This window comes from Micromys minutus (genome assembly GCF_963924665.1).
Source record: "Micromys minutus genome assembly, chromosome: 29".
NCBI lineage: Eukaryota > Metazoa > Chordata > Mammalia > Rodentia > Muridae > Micromys > Micromys minutus.
The window spans coordinates 14,947,340-14,971,383 of NC_137964.1; the positions used below are offsets into that span (position 1 = coordinate 14,947,340).

The window sequence follows — 24,044 nt, forward strand, 5'->3', positions numbered from 1 at the left end:
ACAGCCCCCTTCTTTTGAGTACCGTCCACTCCTGAGTCTCTTTTCACACGGGCTCTCTTCGCTGCAAGAGCTCCTCAGGGTTGGCTTGTTGCTGGCACCAATGCACGTCTTCCTCTTTCTGACTAAGAAACCCTACGTCCTTTAAATTGGGGAAACTGAGGTCAAGAGGTTAACCTACCACCATGCTCGGTGAGACCGTAAGATTTTTTTGTTTTGAGACGAGAATCAAACTATGTAGCCCAGCTTGCTCTCCTGATCAGCCTGCTCAGCCTCAGGTGGAAGCAGAGTCCCTTCAGATGATACATCTGAAGTTCAGATACATCTGTCAGTTGCATTACTCCCCCTTCTCGCCTCTTTGAACACAGTCACTAAGTCAACTCTTGCCTGAAGTCTTCCACATCCCAACCTCGCCCCCTTATGTCTGTCTGTCTCCTAATATGGAACATTCACATAAGCAAGGCAAGATTGAAACAGAAACTGGGACACACATAAACGCCTAGGGCTCAAAGTGCGTGTGAGTGAAATCTATTTCCAAGGTTCAAGTCAGTTGTAGGTGGTCTAGGTTCCGAAGACTTCTCTGCCCGCCCGCTCCCCCGTTTTTGCACGTCACTGTCGCCTGAGAACCGGGAGACGAGGATTTGCGGGCACCGCCCCCAATCTCCCCCCACCCCCTCCGTTTTCCCCGTGGCTCTGGGCCCCGCCTTCCTGCGCCCGCCGCTACGCCGGCCCCTTTTGTTCGCTCTCTGGCCGCTGAGCTCTCCTGGCGCTCGGCATCTCTCGGCTGGGCTCGGCTCACTTTGGCAGGGCTCCACGGGGCTCCGCTCCGCTCGGCTTCTCTCGCCTCCGCCCCATTGGGCTCGGATCTTCCCGGCTCGGCCCCGCTCGGCTCGGCTCTGCTCGGCTCCGCCTCGGGGCGCGCAGGCAGCGGCCGGGCTTACAGAGTCGGCCCCTCCCTCCATCCCCTCTGGCCGTTGATCCTGTGCGAGGCCCGGACTCGGAGCGCGGAGACCGGGTTAGGGCAACGACGGGCGTGAGGGGACCCGCACAGCATCCTTGTTCCCGGGACGCGCGGACCAAGAGGAGGCGAGGGGTGTCGGGTCCTGGTCGCTGCTGGAGCTCCAAGGTAGGCGCCGCTCTGGCGACGCGCGCGATGGGGGCGCGCGGGCAACAAAGGACGCAGAGTCGCGGGGGGCGGCGGCACCCTACCCTGGAAAGAAAAGGGGGTGCTATCACCGAGCCATTGTCGCCGCGTGGGCAAGGACAGCGGGCAGGGTCGCCGCCGCTGGTGGGCGTGGGCGGGGTGAACCTCAACTTCCTTAACCCAGACCGCTGCTGGGGTTGGGGGCGCTCCTGGATTGCATGTCCAGATGGTACGCACATCCATAGACTGGGATTCGGGTGTGTTTGTTGGCGTCCTCTTTCCAAGAGCGGGTCCAGGCAGCTGGAGAAGCTGCAGAGCTCTTGGGGAAGGTTCTCACTCAGGCTCTGTGGGGGACCCAGCCTGGTGGGCGCGGCCATCAACCCTCATCTCTAGACCTGGCATCTGGGATCAGACACGGAGGCCCCCGCCCCGCCACCTGGGGTCGCCTGGTTGGTACCCTTAGCAAAACTTGATTGGAGAGTCTGCCTTGGAAGAGGATAGGGTAAGGGGAAGGCCCAGGCAGGGTGGTTTTCCGCAGGGGTGCCCCCCCAAGCTAGCGCTGGTGGCTGGTGAGGCAGCAAATTTTTTCCCTCCCCCCAGGGAGGGGCAGTGGCGACGCAGGATGCAGGGTTGAGCCTCCAGGGCTAGCCCGCTTGGATTCCTCAGGCGGGGCCTGTGTGTTTGTCCCGAACTCATTGGGCTTTGCCACGCGTGTCTCCTCTCGAGCCTGACCCAAGCCTGGAAATGTCGTTGCAGACAGAGGAACATCTTAGAGGAATCACAACCCAGAAATGCATACACCCAGCCCCCCTTCCCTCCAGGTTCCGCTCCTGTCTTCTGGACTACAAATGGGCAGGGGGCTGGAGGGTCGTAGAACTAGGCAGGGAATTGGCCTTAATCTTGAAGGGTGCCCAGACAGAGGGTTGGGGGGGTGGGGCTGGCCCAGGGCCGGTGCTCTGTGGAGGAGGCAGAGAGCACCACGTGGGGCCACCTTCCCTTTGCTGTGAGCCGGAGGCTTCCTCCCCTTCAGTTGTAAATGTAAACAATGGGTCCTTCATTCATAAGGTCGCTGCCACCTGGATTGGCACTACCAGGGGCTGGCAGGTACGCTGAACCGGAGCTGCTCTGCACAGCATAGCACAACCTAACCTGATGTCCGGCAAATGGAGAAGCTAAGAGCCTCCTCCAAGAGGCACGGCTGGAGGGTGCGGCAGACCCTGAGACCTGTGCCCTGCCCAACGGTGCTTTTTACCTAGGCCATGGCTCCCACAAGAGCTTCCGGACAAGAGGCAGTCTGGCTTAAATGGGCAGAGAAAGATTTAGGTTACTAGGGCGTGAAGTTCAAGACAGAGCCTGTTTGCCAGTTCCTTCCTTGCATACACTAGGTGCCCACTTAGCACAGGACACATGGGTTTCAGCAGCGCTTAAAAGGGTAATCAGTGGAAGCAGAGGCTTCAGGATGAGGTTAGAGATAGGGGAGCCCCAATGTCTGAAGAGCCTTGGAGGAGTACACCCAGATACACACCCTTCTAACGGAGGCACTCAGGTGGGAAGTGACTACTTAGAACCCCAAATTCTCCGCTCGAACACTTATCCCAAGAAGCAGGAGTTCAGGTGCTGGAGTTTGACATCCTTGCTTTGTTACTTGAATCGCTGTGTGGCTTTGGATAAGATCACATACCTTGTTGTCTCTGTTTCCTCGTCAGTAAAATGGAAGTACTGAGGGGATTTGCCTTTTAGGACTTTTGAGAAAACCATGTTCCCTAGGACAGAGTTTTTATGACTTTACTTATTTGTATTTGGTGGCATGAGGAATTGAACCTAAGACCTCATGGCTTCTCTGGCTGAGCCACACCCTTCCCTATCTTCTTACTGGGTGACTCTAGGCAGGGGCTGTACCACTGAGCCACGCCCCCAGCCCCTCACTGGGAGGTTTTAGGCAGGGGCTGTACCACTGAGCCACACCTCTGGGGGAAATTCTAGATAAGAACTCCTCCATTGCACTACATTCCCAGTTGATTTTTTTTCCTACAGGAAGTGACTCTCAGCCTGGAGCAGGCGACTTATCCATCCCCTTTACCTTTTTACCCCCTCTGGCTGCCCTTTATCTTCACACAGCCTAGCCTCTTAGCCCCACCACAGGGCCTGCTCTTGTACTATCTCCCTTCCTGCTTCCTGCTCTCCTTCATTGATAGCAAAGCCATTGTCCTCTTCTCCCTAAGTCTTCCTTGTCCCTGCCTGGAAGACAGGCTCAGTGTGGTTTCCAGTCCCTCTCTGGTCAGTAACTGCATAGCTGCTGTTTACCCTGGCTTCTCTGTCTCTGCTGCTTTGCCTAGAGGAGAGACTGCACTTGCCACCCAGTAGCTCTTGGGAGAATTTCTGCCTTTACACAGACCTTTAAAAAAACACATAATAAGTGCTTATTCTGGGCCAGGAATGTTTAGTTCTAATCTCCACCCCCAACTCCCTTTTACACAGGGTCTCACTATGTAGCCCAGGCTGGCTTAGAACTTACTATGTAGCCCAGGCTGGCCTTGAACTCACGGATATGTGCTTGCTTAATGTTGGGACTAACAACAGCCACCATGTCCAGTGGTTCTGACTTTTGAAATAAATATATCCATTTGTTGGGTTTTTTTGCATTATTTTTAAGATTTGGTTTGATCTTTGTGTGTATCTGTGGGCTGTCTATGAGTGTGCAGGTGCAGTGTGGAGACCAGAGGGTATGAGATCCGCTGGCATTAGAGTTACAGACTGTTGTAACTGCCTGATGTGGGTGCTGGAAATAGACCTGGGTCCCAGGCCCTGAGCTGTCTCTTCAGCCCTTTGTTTATTGGAGATAGTCTCATGTATCTTAGCCTTGCCTTAGACTTTACAGCCCTGACTTTGAACCTCTGCTCTTCTGGCCCACATTTTCCAACAGCTAGGAAGCTAGGATGACAGACAGCAGACAGGTGTGTGCTACCCCTCCAGGTTTATGTGGTGTGGGGATAGACTTGGGGTTCAGACATGTTAGGCAGGCACTGTACTGAATGAACCACAGCACCTTCTCTGCATGTATATATATATATATATATATATATATATATATATATATATATATATATATATATATATATATATATATATAGTCGCGTAGCCCAGGCTGTTCTTAAAGTCACTCTGTACCCTAACCTAGCCTCAGAGTCACTTTGTAGCCCAGGCTGATCTTCCTGCCTCTACCTCTGTAGCTCTGGGATGACAAGTGGGCACCACTGTGTGCTTTGTCCATGCATTGCTTAAGTACTTACTGTGTGCCTAAGGGGCACACCATCTTCTGCAAAGTCAAGGTCTGTTTCTCTCCAGCATAATTACAATTGTACTCGCTGACAACACCTCAGTACAAAGTCTAAACACTGTCTGGATTCTGGAGCCCACACAATTCCTCAGGCCCTGCATTTCATGGAAGTGGCTCCTCCCCTCCCCCTTCCCCTCCCTTCCCCCTTTCCTCCCCCTTCCCCCTCCCCCTTTCCTCCCCTCCCCCTTTCCTCCCCCTTCCCCTCTCCCTTCCCTCCCCCTTCCCCTCCTCCTTTCCCTTCCCCTTCCCCTCCCTTCCCCTCTTCTCCCTCCCTTTCATCAACTGGCCAGACTCTGTGCCTCCACTAAGCTCACCTCAGTTCTCTTTATAAGCTGTAAGTAGCAAGCATGTTTTGTTGAACCCAGCTGTCATGGAAGGGACACAGAATTAGAAGAGGGCCCCCTTCCATACCCTGTTGTTGGGACTTTCTGTTGTTTCCAGACAGAGCTTCCTTGTAGCACAAGCTAGCTTCAAACCTGCTGCAGACTGAAGGCTAGCCTCCACTTCCGATTGTCCTTTCTGAGAGCTGGGGTTGCAGGTGTGTAGTTCCACAGTGTGCATGTGAGCATTTGGGTGAACACGTGTGTGGAGAGGCTAGGGGTTAGCTCTGTCTTCCTCAGTCGCCGTCCATTTTATTCCATGTGGGCGTGGATAGGTGTGTATCCACTTGGATGCACATGGAAGTCAGAAGACAACTTACTGGGATCTGTTTTCTGATTCTGTCATGGATACCAGGTATTAATGTCAGATGACCAGACTTGGTGGCAAGCCCCTTTACCCACTAAGCCATCTTGCTGGCCTTTCACCTGATCTTTTGAGACGGTATCTCACTTAACCTAGACCTCACTGACTCAATGACACTTGCCAACGATCAAGCCCCAGGGCTCCTCCTCTCTCCAGCTCTCTGGTGCTGTAGTTACAGACACGTGCTGCTTTTTGACATGGGCACTGGGGATCTGAACTCCAGTCCTTACGTTTGTATGGCAAGCGATTTGCTAAGGGAAACATCTTTATACCTCCACTGTTCCTGGTCTTCTTTGTCCTAGGGAATCAGAGCCTCGTTCAGTTAAGGAAAGGGAGACTTCAGTTCCATTTATTTATTTTTTTGAATGTATTTATGGTGTGTGGGTGTGTGTGTACATGTGTGTACACGTGTGTGTGTGTGTGTATGTGTGTGTTTGTACATGCTCCCACATACTATGACGTACTTGTGAAGGCCATGGGATAACTTTGGGAGTTGTTTCTCTCCCGACTATGGATACCAGGAATTGAACTGAGTTCATTAGACTTGATGGCCAATATTTTCCCCTCTGAGCCCATCCCACAGTCTTGCTGGCCTCAGAAGGAAGGTTCTGAGTAGGAAAATGAGACTTAATCGCTGAAGAATTGCAGGGAGCCTGGGCCACCTGGACCAGGAAGCTGGCTGGCACCCCATCCTTTCTGTTTCTTTCTAGATGCTGGTTTCGTTTTCTCTACTCTAATCTTGCCTCTGTCCTATCTCTCTTTGACTCATGAGTGTGGCCTGGCCCAATGTGACTGTTGTAAATGCTGGTTTCAGCTTCTGTTCATAGACCCCCCTTCCTGGTGGCATCTCCCTTAATCCTGGGTTGCCACAGAGACCAAGTAAGGGGACTACCCCCATCTACTTAGTTGGTGGTAGACTGGAACTGGGAATAGCTGGTATAAACTGTCAGGCGAGCTTTTGGTTCATGAAGTTGTGTGCATGTATGTGTGTGTGTGTGTGTGTGTGTGTGTGTGTGTGTGTGTAGACAGTTGGGGTGTGGCTATGTATAGGAGCTGGTGGTCTGATGGAGGAGGCAGAGCCATGGACATTTTACCATTATGGCACTAGATTCTCTATAGTGCTCCAGTTAAGGATGCAACCTTCTATGTAAACTCTCTGCCCTGGCCCAGGTTGAGGTAAGACCCTATACTCCCAAGATCTGGCAACTGGGGGTGAATGGGTCTGGTTCCAGCACCCTGTGTTTTCCCAGGCCCCAGAGCCTTCCTCCCTTGACCCCTCCTGCCTGGTCTTCACAGTGAAACGTGAACTGTAATTGATACCTTCAGAAGTGCCTGGAAAGGTTAATGAACTGCTGTCTTCTGAGCAGGATGCAGAAGAGGCAGGGAGGAATCATTACAAGACATAAATACAGGGCCGTGTGCTCTCTCCCCTGCCTTACCCTAGTCTCCTCCCCAGAGTCTCACAGAGTTAGGCAGGTGCTCTACAGCGGACCCACACTTCTTGCACTAGAGGATCTTGGGTAGGCACCTACCTACCATGCCCCCAGCCTTTCTCAGGAGGATTCGAGGTAGGTGCTCTACCACTGAGCCACAACTCCAGCCTGGATGAGGGTCATTTAATTTTTTTCTTTTTTGTTAGTGACTTATATTTGTTTCCTGTGCATGTCTGTGTGAGGTATGTCAGATCACTTTCAGCAGGATTGCAGACAGTTGTCTACTGCCCTGTGGGTGCTGGGAATTGAATCCGGATCCCCTGGAAGGGCAGACAGTGCTCTTAACCACTGAGACATCTCTCCAGCTTCTGTTTTGTTGTTGTTTTGTTTTGAAACAAGGTCTCACCTCACCCAGGTTGGTCTCAACCTCTCGGTGTAATGAAGGATGAACTTGAACTCTTGACCTGCCTACCAGTTGCAGGCGTTTACCTGTGTGTGAGGCCGAGCCCGTGTGGCCCTGGGGACAGGAGCCAGGTACTGTGTGTAGGTAGGTTAAGCGAAGACTCTATCAGCACCCTCCTAGCCTAATTTCAGGACTCTTGAACGGAGCCATTACAGTTGCAATTTTGAGCCTCTTGCCTGGCGCTGTCCTAGGTCCTGAGATGCAGACTGGTACTGGGATTTGCAAAGGCTGGATCCCCCACTCTGCTCTCCATTAAGAAGTGGGAGAAGGCATTCAGGGGCACTGGGTACCACTTTGCAGGAAACCTGGACATGAGTAAGAGTACATGTGTGTGGTAGGTTCTTGGTAGCGAGGGTGAGACTGCTTTGTCGGAAGCAACAGTGGATAGTACCGATTTGGGTGTCTTCCTGGTGACGTCTGAGCCCACTGCATCTTGAGTCTCTCTTCTGTTCTCTTCCCACCCACTTTAGTGTCACTGGGTTTTAGTTTCAGGTGTGTGGGTGGTACCCTTGACCTGTTTTGCTGGCAAGTTCCTCTTTCTCCTGGCTGCCCCATCTTAGTCCTCCCTTTGTCTGGTTGGACTCTCATGCTATTCCAGGGCCAGATCCCAGCATCCGTGTCTCTTCCTTCCTGTCCCTTGCCTACTCATAACATTGCCAGGATGGGAGAGGATCTGGGATGTTGATACAGAAGCTTGCTGCAGGAAATCGAGGCACAGTAGAAGGTCCCCATTCTGTGCAGTACCACTGGGCCACACTGTGACCTCTCCTGCCCTCAGGGGAAGTCAGAGTCTTGGGGGAGACACGCATGAAATAGATCCACAGGACACAGGTCAGTCCTTCACAGCCAGGTGGTCTGATGGAACTGGATCCGGAGCCCAAGGAATAGCCTGGGATTTAGTCATTGAGTCTGTAACTGTAATGTCAGTTAGACATAGATATCTTAGAATAGTTTTACCTGTATGTGCATGTGTACATGCTTGTGTGGATGTGTGAGTGTGTAGGTATGTGTGTGATGTGTACATGTTTGTGTGGAAGTGTGAGTGTGTGTGTATGTGTGTGCATGTGTACATGTTTGTGTGGATGTGTGAGTGTATGTGTGTGTGCATGTATACATGTTTGTGTGGATGTGTGAGTGTGTGTGCATATGTACATGTGAGTGTGTGGGTATGCGTGTGATGTGTACATGTTTGTGTGAAAGTATGAGTGTGTGTGTGCATGTGTACATGTTTGGATGTGTGAGTATGTATGTATGTGTGCATGAGTACATGTTTGTGTGGATGTGTAGAGTGTATGTGCCTATGGAGACCAGAAGTAGACTTTTAGGAAACCTTTTAAAAAATATTATTACATTTATTGGGTCTAAAGCATTAGATCAGCAGTTGGAGAATTTTCTTGCTGAGGACCCAAGTTCAGTTCCCAGCACCAATATGGTGGTTCACAAGCATCCGTCAGACTCATGGGATCCAGTACCCTCTTCTGACCTCTATGGGTACTTACACGCATGCAGTGCACATATATACTTACACAATGCAGTGCACATATATACTTACACACATGCAGTGCATGTATATACTTACACACATGCAGTGCACGTATATACTTACACGCATGCAGTGCACATATATACTTACACAATGCAGTGCACATATATACTTACACGCATGCAGTGCACATATATACTTACACACATGCAGTGCACATATATACTTACACACATGCAGTGCACATATATACTTACACACATGCAGTGCACATATATACTTACACACATGCAGTGCACATATATACTTACACGCATGCAGTGCACATATATACTTACATGCATGCAGTGCACGTATATACTTACACGCATGCAGTGCACGTATATACTTACACGCATGCAGTGCACATATATACTTACACACATGCAGTGCACATATATACTTACACGCATGCAGTGCACATATATACTTACATACATACAGGTAAAACTCTTACATGAAATAAAATAAATAAATCTAATATAAGTTTTAAAAGTTATTTGATGTTATTTTGGTTTTTTGAGAACAGTCCATGCTCTTTTAAAAAAAAATTTAAATTTATTTAATATATATGAGTACACTGTAGCTGTCTTCAGACACACCAGAAGAGGGCATCAGATTCCATTACAGATGGTTGTGAGCTACCATGTGGTTGCTGGGAATTGAACTCAGGACCTCTGGAAGAGCAGTCAATGCTCTTAACCACTGAGCCATCTCTCCTGCCCGTCCATGCTCTTTTTTAAAGTGTATTTTTATTTTATGGATATTAGGGGTTTGCCTGTACATATGTCTGTCTGAGGGTGTCAGAAGCTGTGGGATTGCAATTACAGACAGGTGTGAGCTGCCACGTAGGTGCTGGGACTTGAACCTGAGTTCTCTGGAAGGGCAGCTAGTGCTCTGAACTCTAGCTTAGTTTTATCTAAAAATAACTTAAATTATTATTACTACATGTGTATGATCATGCATGATGTGTGTACATGTATGTACTCGCATGTATGAGTGTGTGTACATATCATAATGCACATTTGGAGGTCAGAGAATAGCTCTGTGGAACTGGTTCTCTCCTTCCACCTTTGCATGGGTTCTGGGAATTGAACTCGGATTGCCAGGTTTGCACAACAAATGCATTTCCTCTCTGAACCATCTCACCGGCCTGCCAGGTAGCTAAAAAACAAAACGAAACAAAGCCGGGTCAGGCGTGGTGGCGCATGCCTTTAGCCCAGCACTCAGGAGGAAGAAGCAGGTGGCTCTCTGAGTTCGAGGCCAGCCTGGTCTGCCGAGCGAGTTCCAGGACAGCCAGGGCTACACAGAGAAACCCTGTCTTGAAGACAAAACCAAACAAAATACCCTCAGACCAAAACTGTTTAGCTGTGTATTTTAGTATATTTTGGCCATTGCAGCACTGGAGAGTCTGAGGCAGGAGAATAGACACTTTCAAGCCAAGCTGGGCTACCTAGCAGAGCCCTGTTTTCAAATAAAGAGGAAAAAAAAAAAGACCTATAACCTCACATACAAAAGCCCACATGGAAACCCAGGCCTGTAATGCCAGTACTCAGCAGGTGGGGCCAGGAAGGATCAGGATTTCAAACAGTCACATCAAACAGTTTTGTTTTCACTTATTCTGGGCTACACAAGACAGTATCTTTAAATATATATATTATATATATGGACTGGAGAGATGGCTCAGTGGTTAAGAGCACGGACTGCTCTTCCAGAGGTCCTGAGTTCAATTCCCAGCAACCACATACCGGCTCACAACTGTCTATAACTCCAGTTCCAGGGGATCCGACACCCTTACACAGACACCCCTGCAGGTAAAACAATAATGTACATAAAATAAAAAGAAATAAACAAAAACCAAACCCCCAGAAGGATGGTGGTACACGCCTTTTATCCCAGCACTGGGGAGGCAGATATTTTGTCAGTTGGAGGCTAGCCTGATCTATGTGAGTTTCAGGAGAGCCAGGGTTACCTAAAGAGACCCTGTCTCACAAAACAAAAAGCAAGTAACCAACCAGAACAAACACCCACCAAAGCTGGCAGTTGTCTGGGGGGCTGTTTGCTGTTGGTCTGCCTTTCCCACTCAGCTGCGTGAGTAGCCTGGTCTCCCTAGCTTCATCCACTCCCCTCCCTGAAGTCATGTCTCCAGAGTGTCTAGCTGTGGCCCCAGCTCGGCTTGGAGGCTCTTCCAGAGCCTCATGCTGGTCTCTGCTGCTGACCCTCTTCCCCGGCGTGGACAGGCCTCTTGGCTCTATCAATGGATCCAACGACCTCAGCCAAGTTCCTTATCTCTGTTCTTTTCCCACTCTACAGTTATTACACAGCGGTGCAAGGGCTGGCTGTTCCCAGCATCTTGCTGACCCTGGTGACCAGGGGAGAGAGAGGGGAGGAGGGTGGGGACAGGGACCCAGGCAGATGAACTCCATTTCTCCCATTCTCCCAGGCCTGAGGCACAACTGGTTTAGAGCCTGAACATTGTTTTATTTATTTATTTATTTTTTTGCCTGGAAGTTGGCAAGACTCACAGGGAGGGACCATCCCAGCCCCAGCCTTGGCTTGTCTTCGGCTGGGAGGTCATGGATTCGGGTGACCTCTCGATGACCCACCGCAAGCTGCCTGTGTTCTCTGACCCAGATGCAGTTCGAATGACATCCTGGCCTCTTAATCTCAGCACTGGGCAGAGAGAGGCAGGGGGATGGAAAGCTTGAGACCAACTTGGGCCATATATCAAATATGGAAACACAGGGAGTTCAAGCTTGCCCAGCAGGTAAAGGGCCAAACTGCCAAGCCAACAAGCTGAGTTCGACCCCTGGAGACTCCTTGTAGAAGGAAAGAAAATGTCCAACAACCCCCCCCACCAAGTTGGCACCCTTCATGCATGGGACATACATGCACCCCTTCTGCCATAAATATAATTTTTTATAGGAGAAGAGGTTGGGCATGTCTAGTGTCAGTAGTAGTTAGCACCCTTATCAGGGACTCTCTCCTGGCAGAAGTGCCCAGTGAATGAGGCAGGGCCAGCGGCTGGCTGGAATTCTGGGCCAGGGTGCCTACATCCTGATGCCCTCTTCCCTGCCCCGGGGCCATATTACCTCATAGGAGTTGGGCTTTCTCTTGCTCCACTTGGCACTTGTTTCCCTTTCTAGGCCACCACCAATTCACTGGGTCAGAGTCCTGGGCCCTGTCCCCTACTGATGCTGTGGCTAGTCACCCCCAGGCAGCTGAAATGGAAACCCAGCAACAGAGCTCGGGTTTCTTTCCAGTAAGTGGCAGTTGAGGAAAGCACACGGGGACCTGTTGCTTCCGTTAGACCCGAGCTCCCAGAAAATGCTTGTGTGAACAAAGTCACCAGAGAGTTGCGACATGGGCCTCCTGAACTCTTGTCGAGTATCTGGGATACTCCTGGGGTTACAAGCATCCCAACTCCGGCACCTGCATCTCCCAAGGCAGCCATACTTAGACCCCAGTTTTATTATCTTCCTTCCTTCCTTCTTTCCTTCCTTCCTTCCTTCCTTCCTTCCTTCCTTCTTTCCTTCCTTCCTTCCTTCCTTCCTTTTATTGAGACAGAGTTTTTCTATGTAACTCTGGCTGTCCTGAACTAATTCAGGCTGGCCTCAAACTCAAAGAGAGATTCACCTGCCTCTGCTTCCCGAGTGCTGGGATTAAAATTGGTTTTATAGCCCAGGCTGACCTCAGACTCACTATGTAGCTGAGGATAACCCTGAACTTCTGATCCTGCTCCACCTCCCTACTTTTAGGACCACAGGTGCACACAACCTGGTTTGTGGGTACAGGGGCTCGAACCCAGGGCTTCCTGCCTAGTAGGCAAGCCCTCTCCCAATCCAGCTAGATGCTAAGCTTGGTTTATGGTTTTACTTTCATTTTGCTCACCTGGAACTTGAAACCTTTCCTCCTCTGCCTCTGTTGTGCTAGAATCACCGAGTGCTGACCTTGGCTGCTACCTGTATCCCAGTACAGGTACCCCTGGGACTGTCATCTGGCTTCATGTCCTAAGGCCTCTTGGAGTGAGACTGGGTTTGGACCTCAGGTCTCACTTCTTGGCCTCCGCCCTCAGCTGCACTGTGGCCAGAGGCCAGTGTATCACCACCTCCACGTCCTCCCCCAACCCCCAGCCAGTTCTCTGTCCCAGAGCCCGGCTGAGTCACAGAGGGCCAGCTCAGACTTTGCCTTCTCCCCTCTTCCTGCTACCGTTTTCCCCTCCCCCTCCCCTTTCCGGTCCCCTCCAGTCCCCTGGCTGGGGTAGCTGAGACTGGCTGAATGCTGGCTTGGTTCCCTTCTGACTGCTCCATGCGCTCCTTTGTTAGTTGAAGCAAGCAGGCGCTGTCCCCAGAGGTCGGGGTCTTGGAAATGTTGTTTTAGAGCAGGGCCACCAGGCTAGGAGGTAAGGGAAGAGCCAGCCTTGGGGCCAGTTCAGTCATAGCTTCAACACCGGTGACTCAGATGGAATCTGTGAAGTTAATTTTGTCTTTCCAGCTCCTGGGTCTATAAGTATGTATTCTTTTTAAAAAACGGTAACACTCATTATCTTTGTGTAGGGGCACATGTGTACTGTACGCACATGTGGAGGACTGTTTGCCGAGGTTGGTGTCTCTTACCATGTGTGGACTGGGAATTGAACTCAGGACTTCAAGCTTGGCAGCAAGTTCCTTTACATCTCAGTAGCCCTCTCTGTTCCTTCCTTTTCTTTTCTCTCTCTTCCCTTCCTCTTTCTTCCTTTCTTTCTTTCCCTTTCCTTTTTACTAATCTCCATTGTGTGTGTGCACATGCCTACATCTCTGTGTGTGTGTGTGTGTGTGTGTGTGTGTGTGTGTGTGTGTGTGTGTGCATACTCCCAACACACATAAATGTACCTATGTGTGGATGGTTTTTACTGCCCGGAGAGGATCACCAAGTAGGCTAAGTGGCCGGGGAGCTCCAGGGAACCCACCTGTGTCAGCCTTCCTGGTTCTGACTTCTATAAAAGAAAACAGAGGTTTAGACCATTATCATGGTGGGAGGCATGCAGACAGGTTCTTTACACTGTAGGTTCCTTGGGCTCATCAAGAACCGCAGGTGTTAGGGTTTTTGCAGCGATCAGAGGGCCAGTGGATGCCACAAAGTCACACTTTACCTGAGAGATTTGTTCAGTGGGATAGACAAAGGCTGCCTCAGAAAGAGGGTGGAGGAGAAGAGAGCAGGGAGGGAAGCCACTGGCTCTATATGGGGGTACAGCACCCATACAATAGGGAGAATATGCGACTTGTGGCAGCAGTGGAAATGTGCCGCATTTGGTGGCTGGCGGTGATGTGGCTCTTGGCACCAAGTTGCTGAAGGCAGGCTGGGGCGCACCTGGCTCTAGAATGTGGGTGCTCCTTGGTTCACTAACAGTAGGGAAACTGAGGAAGCCTTTTTTGAGATTGTCGCAGAGACCTGTGGCCCAGAAGGCTGTCGTCCTCTCTACATGGATTCAGGCCTGCCCTCACATGGGCTCTACAGTCATAGGATCAGGATCAAACACTGATGGACGGGTTCTCGGAGAGAAGACAGCAAGGCCTGATTTCAGGTTTCCCAAGGCTTGGGGACACGAAATATAGACAGAAGGGCAGCTGTAGATCTCCAGGGCCATTGGTCCCAAGAGGCTACCTGGGACAATACTTGTTGGGCCAAGTGTCCTCTGGAGGAGATGCAGCTGGTGGAGAAAATCTCAAATCGCCCATTTTGACGATGTACGCATGTGATCTAGTTGCTCAGAGGTTGAGGCAGGAGGATGATAAGCTCAAGGCCAACCCGAGCAACTTAGACTCTATCTCAAAATGAAAAGAGGTTGGGGAGGGCTTGGCTCAGCAGTGAAAGATTTCCCTAGAATACCCAGTGAGGGGCTGGGGGCGTGGCTCAGTGGTAGAGCTCCTGCCTAGAATCCCCCAGTGAGGGGCTGGGGGCGTGGCTCAGTGGTAGAGCCCTTGAGCAGCATGCAAACCTACTTTATAAAAACAAGCAACCAGGGCTGGAGAGATGGCTCAGCAACTAAGAGCGCCAATTGTGCTTCCAGAGGTCCTGAGTTCAATTCCCAGCAACCACACAGTGGCTCACAACCATCTGTAATGGTATAATGGGATCTGATGCCCTCTTCTGGTTTGTCTGAAGACAGCTACAGTGTACTCATATACATAAAATAAATAATTATTAAAAAAAAAAACAAAAGATAAAAGAGAGAACCTATTTTTCTGACCTCCTCCCAAATAAATAAATATATAATTAAAAAAAAAAGACAAACAAGCAACCAACTAAAACATCCACTGGCTGCTTGAACATATGACTGAGAGACCATTTTATATGGATTTCTAGATTAGGTGTTCACCCCACTGTGTGTGTGTGTGTGTGTGTGTGTGTGTGTGTCAACACTCCCTGTCTCAGGCTCCTGAGGGATGAGATTACAGGAGTGAGCCTCCAGCTTTTTCCTTTTCTTTTCCTTTTAGATCCTTTCTGGTGAATGGCGGTCACCTTCCCATAAGTGTGGGCCAAACAAACAAGCGGGGTTAATGGAAGCCAGTCCGAACTTGTGGCCTGGCTCACCAGCTCGCTGTCTTCGGTGGTTGTAGGATGGTTCTTGAGGCACCTTGCAGCCCCACACCGAAGCAGCCCCAAAGCGAAGATCACAGCTCTGTCTGTAAATGATGTGGCATGGTGGAGCTTGGTGACGCATATTTGTAACCACCACACTCAGGAGGCTGGGCTAGGACTGGAAGAGCCAGCCTAGGATGTATAGTGGGACTATGTGTCAAAAACCAAACAAATAAAGGCAGTAGAGTATCCATGCAGCACTGGAGACCTGAGTTCCATCCCTGGTCTAGAGTCGATCAGGCGTGCTGGCTTACATCTGTAAACCCCACCCTTAGGAAATGGAGGCAGGACTTTCAATCTGCCTCTACTGTATAATCAGTTTGAGGCCAGCCTGGGCTATATGATACTCTATCTCAAACAGAACAGAAAGGAAGTACCAGCATCCTCTGATAGGGCTCTGTCACTTTCTGGACTACTGGGACTGGTCAAGTTCCCTAAAGAGAACATTATGTCTCCATCCCTCTTGTGTTCTGCCCGTAGGTGACCAAGGATGGCAGAGAGGATGTGACCAGCATCTGCTTTCGTCTGCCCTCCTAGTGGCACCACCATGCAGAAGCCCAGTGGCCTGAAGCCCCCTGGCCGAGGGGGGAAGCACTCCAGTCCCGTGGGCAGGCCATCCATCGGGTCTGCTTCATCTTCTGTGGTGGCATCGGCCAGTGGCTCCAAAGAAGGTACGTGAGGCCAAGAGAGGGAAGGGGGCCTCAGCATGGAGACTTTTCCCAGGGAGGCAAGAACAAACATGTATCCCACTCAGATAGGATACCAGCCACGGAGCAAAATAAAGATTCCACCAGACTCCAACTTGATGGAACCAGTGAATTTATTAAGGCTACTTACAGAGGAGTTTGGGTAACTCAGAGGTAGCTTTGTCTCGGTGTTCAGAAACTTATTACGTAGCCCAGGCTACAATCAGTGATCGTCTTCCCTCTGCCTCTACGGTGCTAAGGGTTCCGATGTGTACCCTAATGCCCAGATTATGTGGTGCTGGGAATGGGACCTAAGGTTTTGTGCATGACAGGCAAATGCTCTACCAACTGAGCCAAATCCTCAACTCCAACAGGACAAATTTTAACCACAAGGGGCCTCGTAGTTTCTTTTGCTGTGATAAAGTACCCTCACAGAAGCAACTGGAGGGAGAAGGGTTGGGCTTTGGTTCGCAGCTCATGAACTCCATCATGGTGGGGAAAGTCATTAGTCACATCTCACCAAGAAACAGAGAGGTGGATGCATGCTTCTGTTCAGCTGTCTCTATTCCATACCGTGCAGGCTTCATTAGGGGATGTCCTACGCACCATTAAAATGCATCTTTCAATATCCAGTAAACAGATTGTGATAATTCCACTGGTGTGCTGAGAGGCCCGTCTCCTGGAAGATTCCAGATTCTGTCAGATTGACAGTTAACACTGAGTATCGTAGAGAGTGTGCTAGAATTAGAAATAGTTTGGTTAGTTTTTGAGACAGGGTCTCAGTCTTATAGCTCAGGCTGGCCTCGAACTCATGTTCTTCCTGCCTCATCCTACAGGGCTGGGGTTATAGGCCAGCACTCCCAGCCGGAGATTCGCCTTTCTGTAGTCTTTGCTGTGGAGACCTTAATTGTTTCTCTCTCTTCTCTTTGATGAGAGAGGCCCCCAGCTCCACACATCCCCTGCTTAGGTTACACTCCATCCAACTCATTTGGTTGTCCTAGAGTTTTGGAAACAACTAGTAGAGATTAGACTACACAGCTGGGTTTAAGAGGTCTAGGTGGTTGGGTTGGGGGAGTGGTGATGATGGTAGGGGTGGGGGTAGGGGGTGGTAGGCGGTGCAGAAAGTGTGAGCCAAAGAAGGCCAAGGAGGTTGCAATGTGAGGGAAGCCAGCACAGATTCCTAGCAGGCTCAGTGATCTAGTACAGCCTCTGTAAGATGCCAGATTTCTTCATATGCATGTCAGAAGAAGCCAGTGGGAGGGAGGGAGAGAGAGACAGACAGACAGGCAGGCAGACAGACAGATCTTGCAGGTGATATAAAAGCCCTGGGAGCTGGATTTAATTTGGCTTGTGCAGAGGGGAAAAGAAGATCAATCTCAGGGCTGGGAGGATTTCTTGGCTGGTGAAGCACTTTCCATGCAAGTGCAAGGGCCTGAGTCTGGCAGTGTGGCAAGAAGAGCCCCAGCTTGACGGTCAGCCAGACTAGCAGAATCGGTCAGCTCTAGGTCCAGACAGACAGACAGACCCTGTCTCGAAGAGCGGGGTGGAAAGTAATAAAGCAAGACACCCAGTATGGCTCTTGCTCCTGCTCTCCCCATTGGCGTCCCCTCTCGATCCACGTGCTCATGGCCTGCCTCTCCTCTCCTCTACTCCTCTTCCCCCCCCCCTCTCTCTCCCCCCCCCTCTCCCCTCCCCATGCACTGAATAAACTCTATTCTATACTTAAATAAATAAATAAATAAATATACCCAATATGGTGGTTAATTTCAATTGTCAACTTGATATAATCCAGAACAACAGGGTGGGACAGTCTCATGAGGGATTGTCTCCGTTGGCCTGTGCACTTGTCTGAAAGTGGACAGTACTGTTCTCTGGTTTGAGGCTGTGAACTATATGAACGTAGAGAAAGCCAGCTGGTCAGGAGCAGGCAAGCGTTCCTTTCTCTCTGCTCTTGCCTGTGCATGTGATGTGAGCAGCTGTTTCAACGTCTGCCTTGGCTCTTCCGCCATGATGGACTGTGACCCAGAGAGGTGAGCTAAAAATAAACCCTTTCTCCCTTAAGTTGCCTTTGTCGGGATGGCTCATCCCAAAAATAGACGTGAAACTATGATGTCAGTACTGACCTCTGACCTCTTCCACATGCATGCACACATGTATGTGCATATACATGGATGTGTTCATGTACAAAGACACATCTGTGTGGAAGGAGTGGGAGCATCAGAAGTGAGGGTGAAGGACAGGGATTCAGGTGTCTTTCCAACATGGGAAAAACTGTATAGGGTGTGGCTTAAGGGGCCCCAAGGTATATTATCTCCACTGTGAGCATGGGCCATGTGGCTGAGGGGAAGACTAGGTTAGAGAGGAAACGTACAGTCATCTAGGAGAAGGGTGCATGCTCTCTGCCTGTCAAAAGAAGGCCATGGGGCCACTGTCCTGAGTTGGGTCACTTCCTGGGAGGAGCTCGAGGGTGCTGAGTAATAGGATGGTTGGGAAAACTGCATTGTTAGGTTAGTGAGCTCAGTCCCTGGACCCACATGGTACAGAGAGAGAAATGACTCCCACAAGTTGCCTTCCAAGAACTATGACACACACCCTGACATATACCCCACCCCTGTCTCCCAGACATGCACATAGCCAACATCATATGTACTACATACATACACACAGCAACAAAGACAGAATTCTAGGAGCTGGAAAGATGGCTCAATGGTTAAGAATACTTCTTGCTGCTCTTGCAGAGGACCCAAGCGTGGCTCCCAGCACTTACATGGTGGCTCACAACCATCTCTAACTCCAGTTCGAGGAGCCAATACCCTCTTTTGGTCAGGCACGTTTACAGTGCACACACTTACATGCAATAGAACACACATGCACATAAAATAAATATTTAAAAAAGAGAATTTTAAGTACAAAGAGACCATATTAACTATAGGCTCCTAGCAGGCTGAGCTTTTTCCAGCAGGGGTGGCTCTGTGGAACCTAGGGGCTGGGGAAGTGGACCAGCCAGCCTGGCCCTAGGCCAAGACATGACCTTCAGGGAGAAAGGCCTATTGTCTCTTCTGGGTTCTTTCTTCATTGGCCCTCATCAAGTGAGGACCCAGTTTCTTTTATTCCAAGTGTCTGGGATTTAATCCAGAACTTTACACATGCCAGACCAGTGTTCTGTCACTGAGCCACACAACTCCAGTCCCTGAGGGGTGTGTGTGTGTGTGTGTGTGTGTGTGTGTGTGTATTTCCAGGCAGGTGCTCCACTACTGAGCCACACCCTAGTCTCTCACCAGGAAATTTTAGGCAAAGGCTCTTCTTATGCTTTGGGGTATCAGTGCCAAGAGATTTGGGAATGAGGTTAGACAGGAGTTCTAGGGAAAACCGTCCCCATTCCTGCCGCCCTCCAGGTTCCTACTCACTCACGGGACTGGCCGTCCACTCTCCAAAGTGGTGCCAGGCACGAATGACACATATGTCACCCCAGCACTCAGGCTGAAGCAGGAGGAGTGTGAGATCAGGGTTAGCCTGGAGTAAATATGGGAAACCCTGCCTCGAAAATAAACATTGTCTGGAAATGTAGCTTGGTTGGTATTTACCCAGCATGCACAAAGCTCTGGGTTCCCCATTCCCAGCACTACATAAACCAGGTGTGATGTGTATCTGTTTTCTCAGCTGTTGGGAAATAGGAGGGAAAGGGGTCAAAGGTAAAGGTTATCCTTGAGGCTAGCGCCTGGGATATATGAGCCTCGTTTCAAAACGAATATATCAGTCAGTCAGTAATACAAAGCACTGAGGATACCAGGACCCTGTGGGGAACACCCAGGATGATTTGAGAGATTGTGCGAATTGGCGCCTGCCTTGGGAAGCTGCGCTGTGGCTCCCTCCCAAGGCATGATGTCAGCTTTGGGCAGAGAGGGTCTGGCACGGGAAACAGCCTGGGCGGATGCCATGTGTAGCAGGGAAGGCTTTATTGGTACCCAGAAGCACGACACAGGGTGCAGCAGGGTCCTGGGGAGACTTCAGGGGCGGGGGTCTCCCGAGAATGCAAGTAGAGGTGGTTTGAAAGGTGGGCAGGTGTGGAGCTAGGTGGGGGAGTCTGGATAGGATGGAACGGGATGCTCTGGGAGGACCCAGGTCAGTGTTAGCATCTATCCGGGACTGCAGGCAGGAGAAGAGGGTTCACGTCTCCAGGTACCTACCGGCTGTGGGCTCCACTCTGTTCTGCATTGGGAAGGGAGGTTCTGTTGGGTTCTACACAGCAGCCTTACCCTGGAGTCTCCTTTGATCTCGCGTGTGTGTTCATGTCCCGGGTGTGCACAGCGCCATGCAGAGGTCAGAGGTCTTCAGGTTTTCATGAAGCGTCGGTATTGTTTGAGTCTCTCTCTTTTGAAGATAGGTTCTTACCGTGTAGCCCTAGCTGGCCTAGAACTCACAGGATACTAGATCTCTTTCCGTCTACCTGTTTACACCAGCTTGGCTGGCCCATGAGCTTCCAGGGGGCTCACCTGTCTCGCTCAACCATGTTGCTGTCCAAGCTCAGAGTACATGACCATGTCCAGCTTTATATGGGTCCTGGGATTTGAACTCAGATCCTCATGCACTGAGTCATCTCTCCAGCCTCAGGAGTCTCCTTTTAATTCCACACCCGAGAAGTCCCTTCGGTGGCTCTTGGAAGATGTGCTGGGCAGCTGGGATCTGGTTTGTCCAACAGAGTAGGGGCCATTGGCAGCCATTGTACTTCCGCCACTGAGGCAGGCCTTGAAGGGCTCTCCCTGGTCATGTTGCTTACCCACTACCACGTCAGAGCCTTCATCTTGTGGCATTCAAATGACCTAGTGTGATCATTTGTTCTGTAACCGAGCCACACCCCAGCCCGTCGCCGCTGGGAAATCCTAGGCAAGCACTCTGCCGGTGATTTCCGTCTGAGTCCCTCAAATGTGTTTATTTACTTACACATATCTTTCTATTACTTATTTCATATGTGTATGTGTGTGGGCGCATGTGCCCCAGCAGGTGTGTGGAGGTCAGATGACAGTTTGTAAGGATGAGTTCTCTCCCTCCGGCATGTGGGTCCCAGGGATTGAGCTCAGCTTGTCACGCTTGGTGACAGGTGCCTCTGAATAATCCTTGAGCCATCTTGCTGACTCTCCTCTTTTGTGTTTGAGATCATTTGTTTCCCTGTGTGATCAGGTCTGTCCTAGATCCGGTGGCCATCCTCCTGCCTCACCCTCCCTGGAACTGAGGTATAGGCTTGCTCCTCTGCTCCCTGCCCATCACTAAGGTGCCTAGTCTGAGATGTTTGTTTGAGGCATTGGGGGGACCAGGCCACCCTGTTGCCCTTGCTACTTCCAGTCAGTCAAGGTCAAGAGGATTCTTTAAGGCCGGCTCCTCCACTCCCTCCCCTAACCACATCCTAAACTTGTTAATGGTGTCAGGATGGGGAAGCCAAGATGGGCTTTTTCTGGGGCTATGTGGCAGGGGGCAGGGCTGCCTTTGAACACTCCTGCCTTTCTGTCCACTATTGATCCGGGAGGCGGGGACTAAGACCAGCGCCTGCCTGCCTGCCTGCCAGGCTCTAAGGCTGGTGCCTGAAGCTTCTCCATGGGGAGCTGGCTTTGCTCATTTCAGGGTAAGAAGCCTGTTACACCCTCCCCATTCCTACTCAGGTTCCCCAGCTCTCTGCGGGCTCTGAGTGGGGGGGACAGAAGGGGGTTACGAATAGCATTTGACTCCCGTAAGGATGCTGAGCCTATCTGGATGGAGGATGCTTTCAGGGAAGCAGCTACAGAGGCAGCCTCGCTGGCTCGGTGCCACAGGGCGGGGGGGGGGTGTGTTCAAACTACAGAGGACTCTTCCTGTGTCGTGGGACAGACTCAGCCTTCCGTGGACGCCATAGGGGTGGGAACTGTCCAAAGGCTGATTGAAGGGGGACATCATTCCGAGGAGGTTCGTTATTTCTTCCTTTATGACCTGTGCCTTTGAGAGCCTCTGGGAAGAGGAAAGGGCTTGGAACAGAAAACCACTCAGGGCTTCAGAGCGCGTATGTATGTTTCTTGCTGGAAGTGTGGTGGGGGAGATGGACCTTCCTCAGGACAGAGGGTCTGTCTAGAGGAGAGTTGGTGGACATTCAGTTCCTGGAGCTGAAGTGAGTAGCCCGGCAGACTGTGCAAACTGGGAAAACGCAGCACCGTGGCATTGGAGGACGGGGAGAGACGTCAAGCAAAGGGCTTGTGATGGCTGCTTTGTGAAGGGTTGTTAGAGTTGGCACAGTTGGACATGCAGACCCCCTTAGGTGGCAACAAGAAAAAACTGTAGGATCCGTGACAGGGTGACCCACGTCACATGGTTCAGTATCTCTCAGTGGTAGAGATTGCAAATTTGATAAAACATCATAGGCTCACCTTCTTCCTAACCCCTCTTGTGTGTTCATGGTGCATGTTAACATATTGAAGGCTTGGGGGGGTACCCTTAACTTTGTGTAAGGAAAGTTTCTTTTTTTTCTTTCTTTCTTTCTTTCTTTCTTTCTTTCTTTCTTTCTTTCTTTCTTTCTTTTTTTCTTTCTTTCTTTATTCTTCTTCTTCTTAAGGATTTATTTATTAATTTATTTTATTTGAGCACACTGTAGCTGTGTTCAGACAACCAGAAGAGGGCATCAGATCCTATTACAAATGGTTGTGAGTCACCGTGTGGTTGCTGGGAATTGAACTCAGGACCTCTGGAAGAGCAGTCAGTGCTCTTAATCACTTAGCCATCTCTCTAGCCCGTGTAAGGAGTTTCTTAATTGAACTTGGAAGCAAATATTATACTCCTTCGAAGCATCCTGTGTTACTAGAACATTTAGAAAAGTGACCATCTCCTAGAAGGCCCAGGACCTAGCACAGGATGTTTCTCATTTCTCCAAGGCCATCAGGGCAAAATCAAGTTCATCCCAGAGTTTTCAGTGTGTTGTCTCTGCAGGTCCTGGTAAGACCCTCGAACGTGTGAGCGTTGGGGTGCATCTGTATGTGTGGGTGTGCTTTGTTGGCCTGGGGTTGTTATGGGATCCTTCTTCATGCCTTCTGTCCCCATCACCATTAAGTCAGGGTCTCTCGGTCAAACCCCAAGCTCATCGATATGGTTAGTGTCACACCCATCCAGGGTCGCTCTCTCTCTACTTTTTGAGGCTAGCATGGCATGTGCCCACCTTGCATTAATGGTGTAGTTCTGGGATCCAAAGTTGGGTCTAGGCTTGTACAGCCATCACATATACATAACAACAGAGCCTTCTCCCCAGCTTTCTTTTTCTTTTATCTTAAGAAAGGGGGAGGGGTATCTCATGTAGCCCAGGCTAGCCTTGAATCCACTATAACAGAAATGACCTTGCATTCTTCAGCCTCCTGCTTCCACTTCCCAAATGCCGAGATAAGAGGCATGTGCTGTCACATCAGGTTTCTGTGGCACTGGGAGGGGCTTCATGAACTCACTCTTACCAGGGGAGCCATTTTCTCGTTGCATCAAAGCTCTTCCAGAAGAGAGGGATCATTTGCTGAGTGAAGCCAACTTAGAATGTGGGAGGTGAGGACCATGCTTGATTTTTTTTTTAATAATTAATAGTGCAGCCGGGTGCGGTGGTGTAGTGGCGCACACCTTTGATCCTGGTACTCTGGAGGCAGAGGTGGGTGTATCTCTGAGTGCAGGGCCAGCTGGTCTATAGAGTGAGTTCCAGAGTGACAGCCAGGGCTACCCAGAGAAACCTTGCCTTCGAGCCCCTCCCCCTCCCCTCCCCAAATTAATAGTACATGTTTTTAAATGTTTTTTATTAAATTAAGTGTCTGTTCTGTGCGCAGATGTGTACAGGAGTGCAGGTGCCCACAGAGTCCAGAAGGGGGTGTTGGATCCTTTGGAGCTGGAGTTAGAGGCAGTTGTGAGCCACATAGTATGGGATCTGGAACCCAACCTGGGTCCTCTGCAAGAGCAGTAGGTGCTCTTAACCACTGAGCCGTACCTTAAATCAGATATTTATCTATATCTATATCTGTGTGTGTTTGTGTGTGTGTGTCTGTGTGTTTGGGCGCACAGGTACATGCCATGCACATGAGCTATGGTATGCTCATGAGAGGAGGCCAGAGG

General features: G+C 50.3%; 1 protein-coding gene across 2 annotated transcripts in view; it reads left to right on the forward strand.

Annotated features, from left to right (window-relative positions):
• Positions 1-989: 989 nt before the first annotated feature.
• CLIP2 (CAP-Gly domain containing linker protein 2) overlaps positions 990-24,044 on the forward strand; it is a 59,086-nt gene continuing 36,031 nt past the window's right edge. For both annotated transcript variants that reach the window (XM_080940565.1, XM_080940566.1), the window contains exons 1-2: positions 990-1,123; positions 15,742-15,932. In XM_080940565.1, the coding sequence (XP_080796691.1) occupies positions 15,809-15,932 (124 nt within the window). In that variant the 5' untranslated portion in view covers positions 990-1,123; positions 15,742-15,808. The remainder of the gene's footprint in view (positions 1,124-15,741; positions 15,933-24,044) is intronic.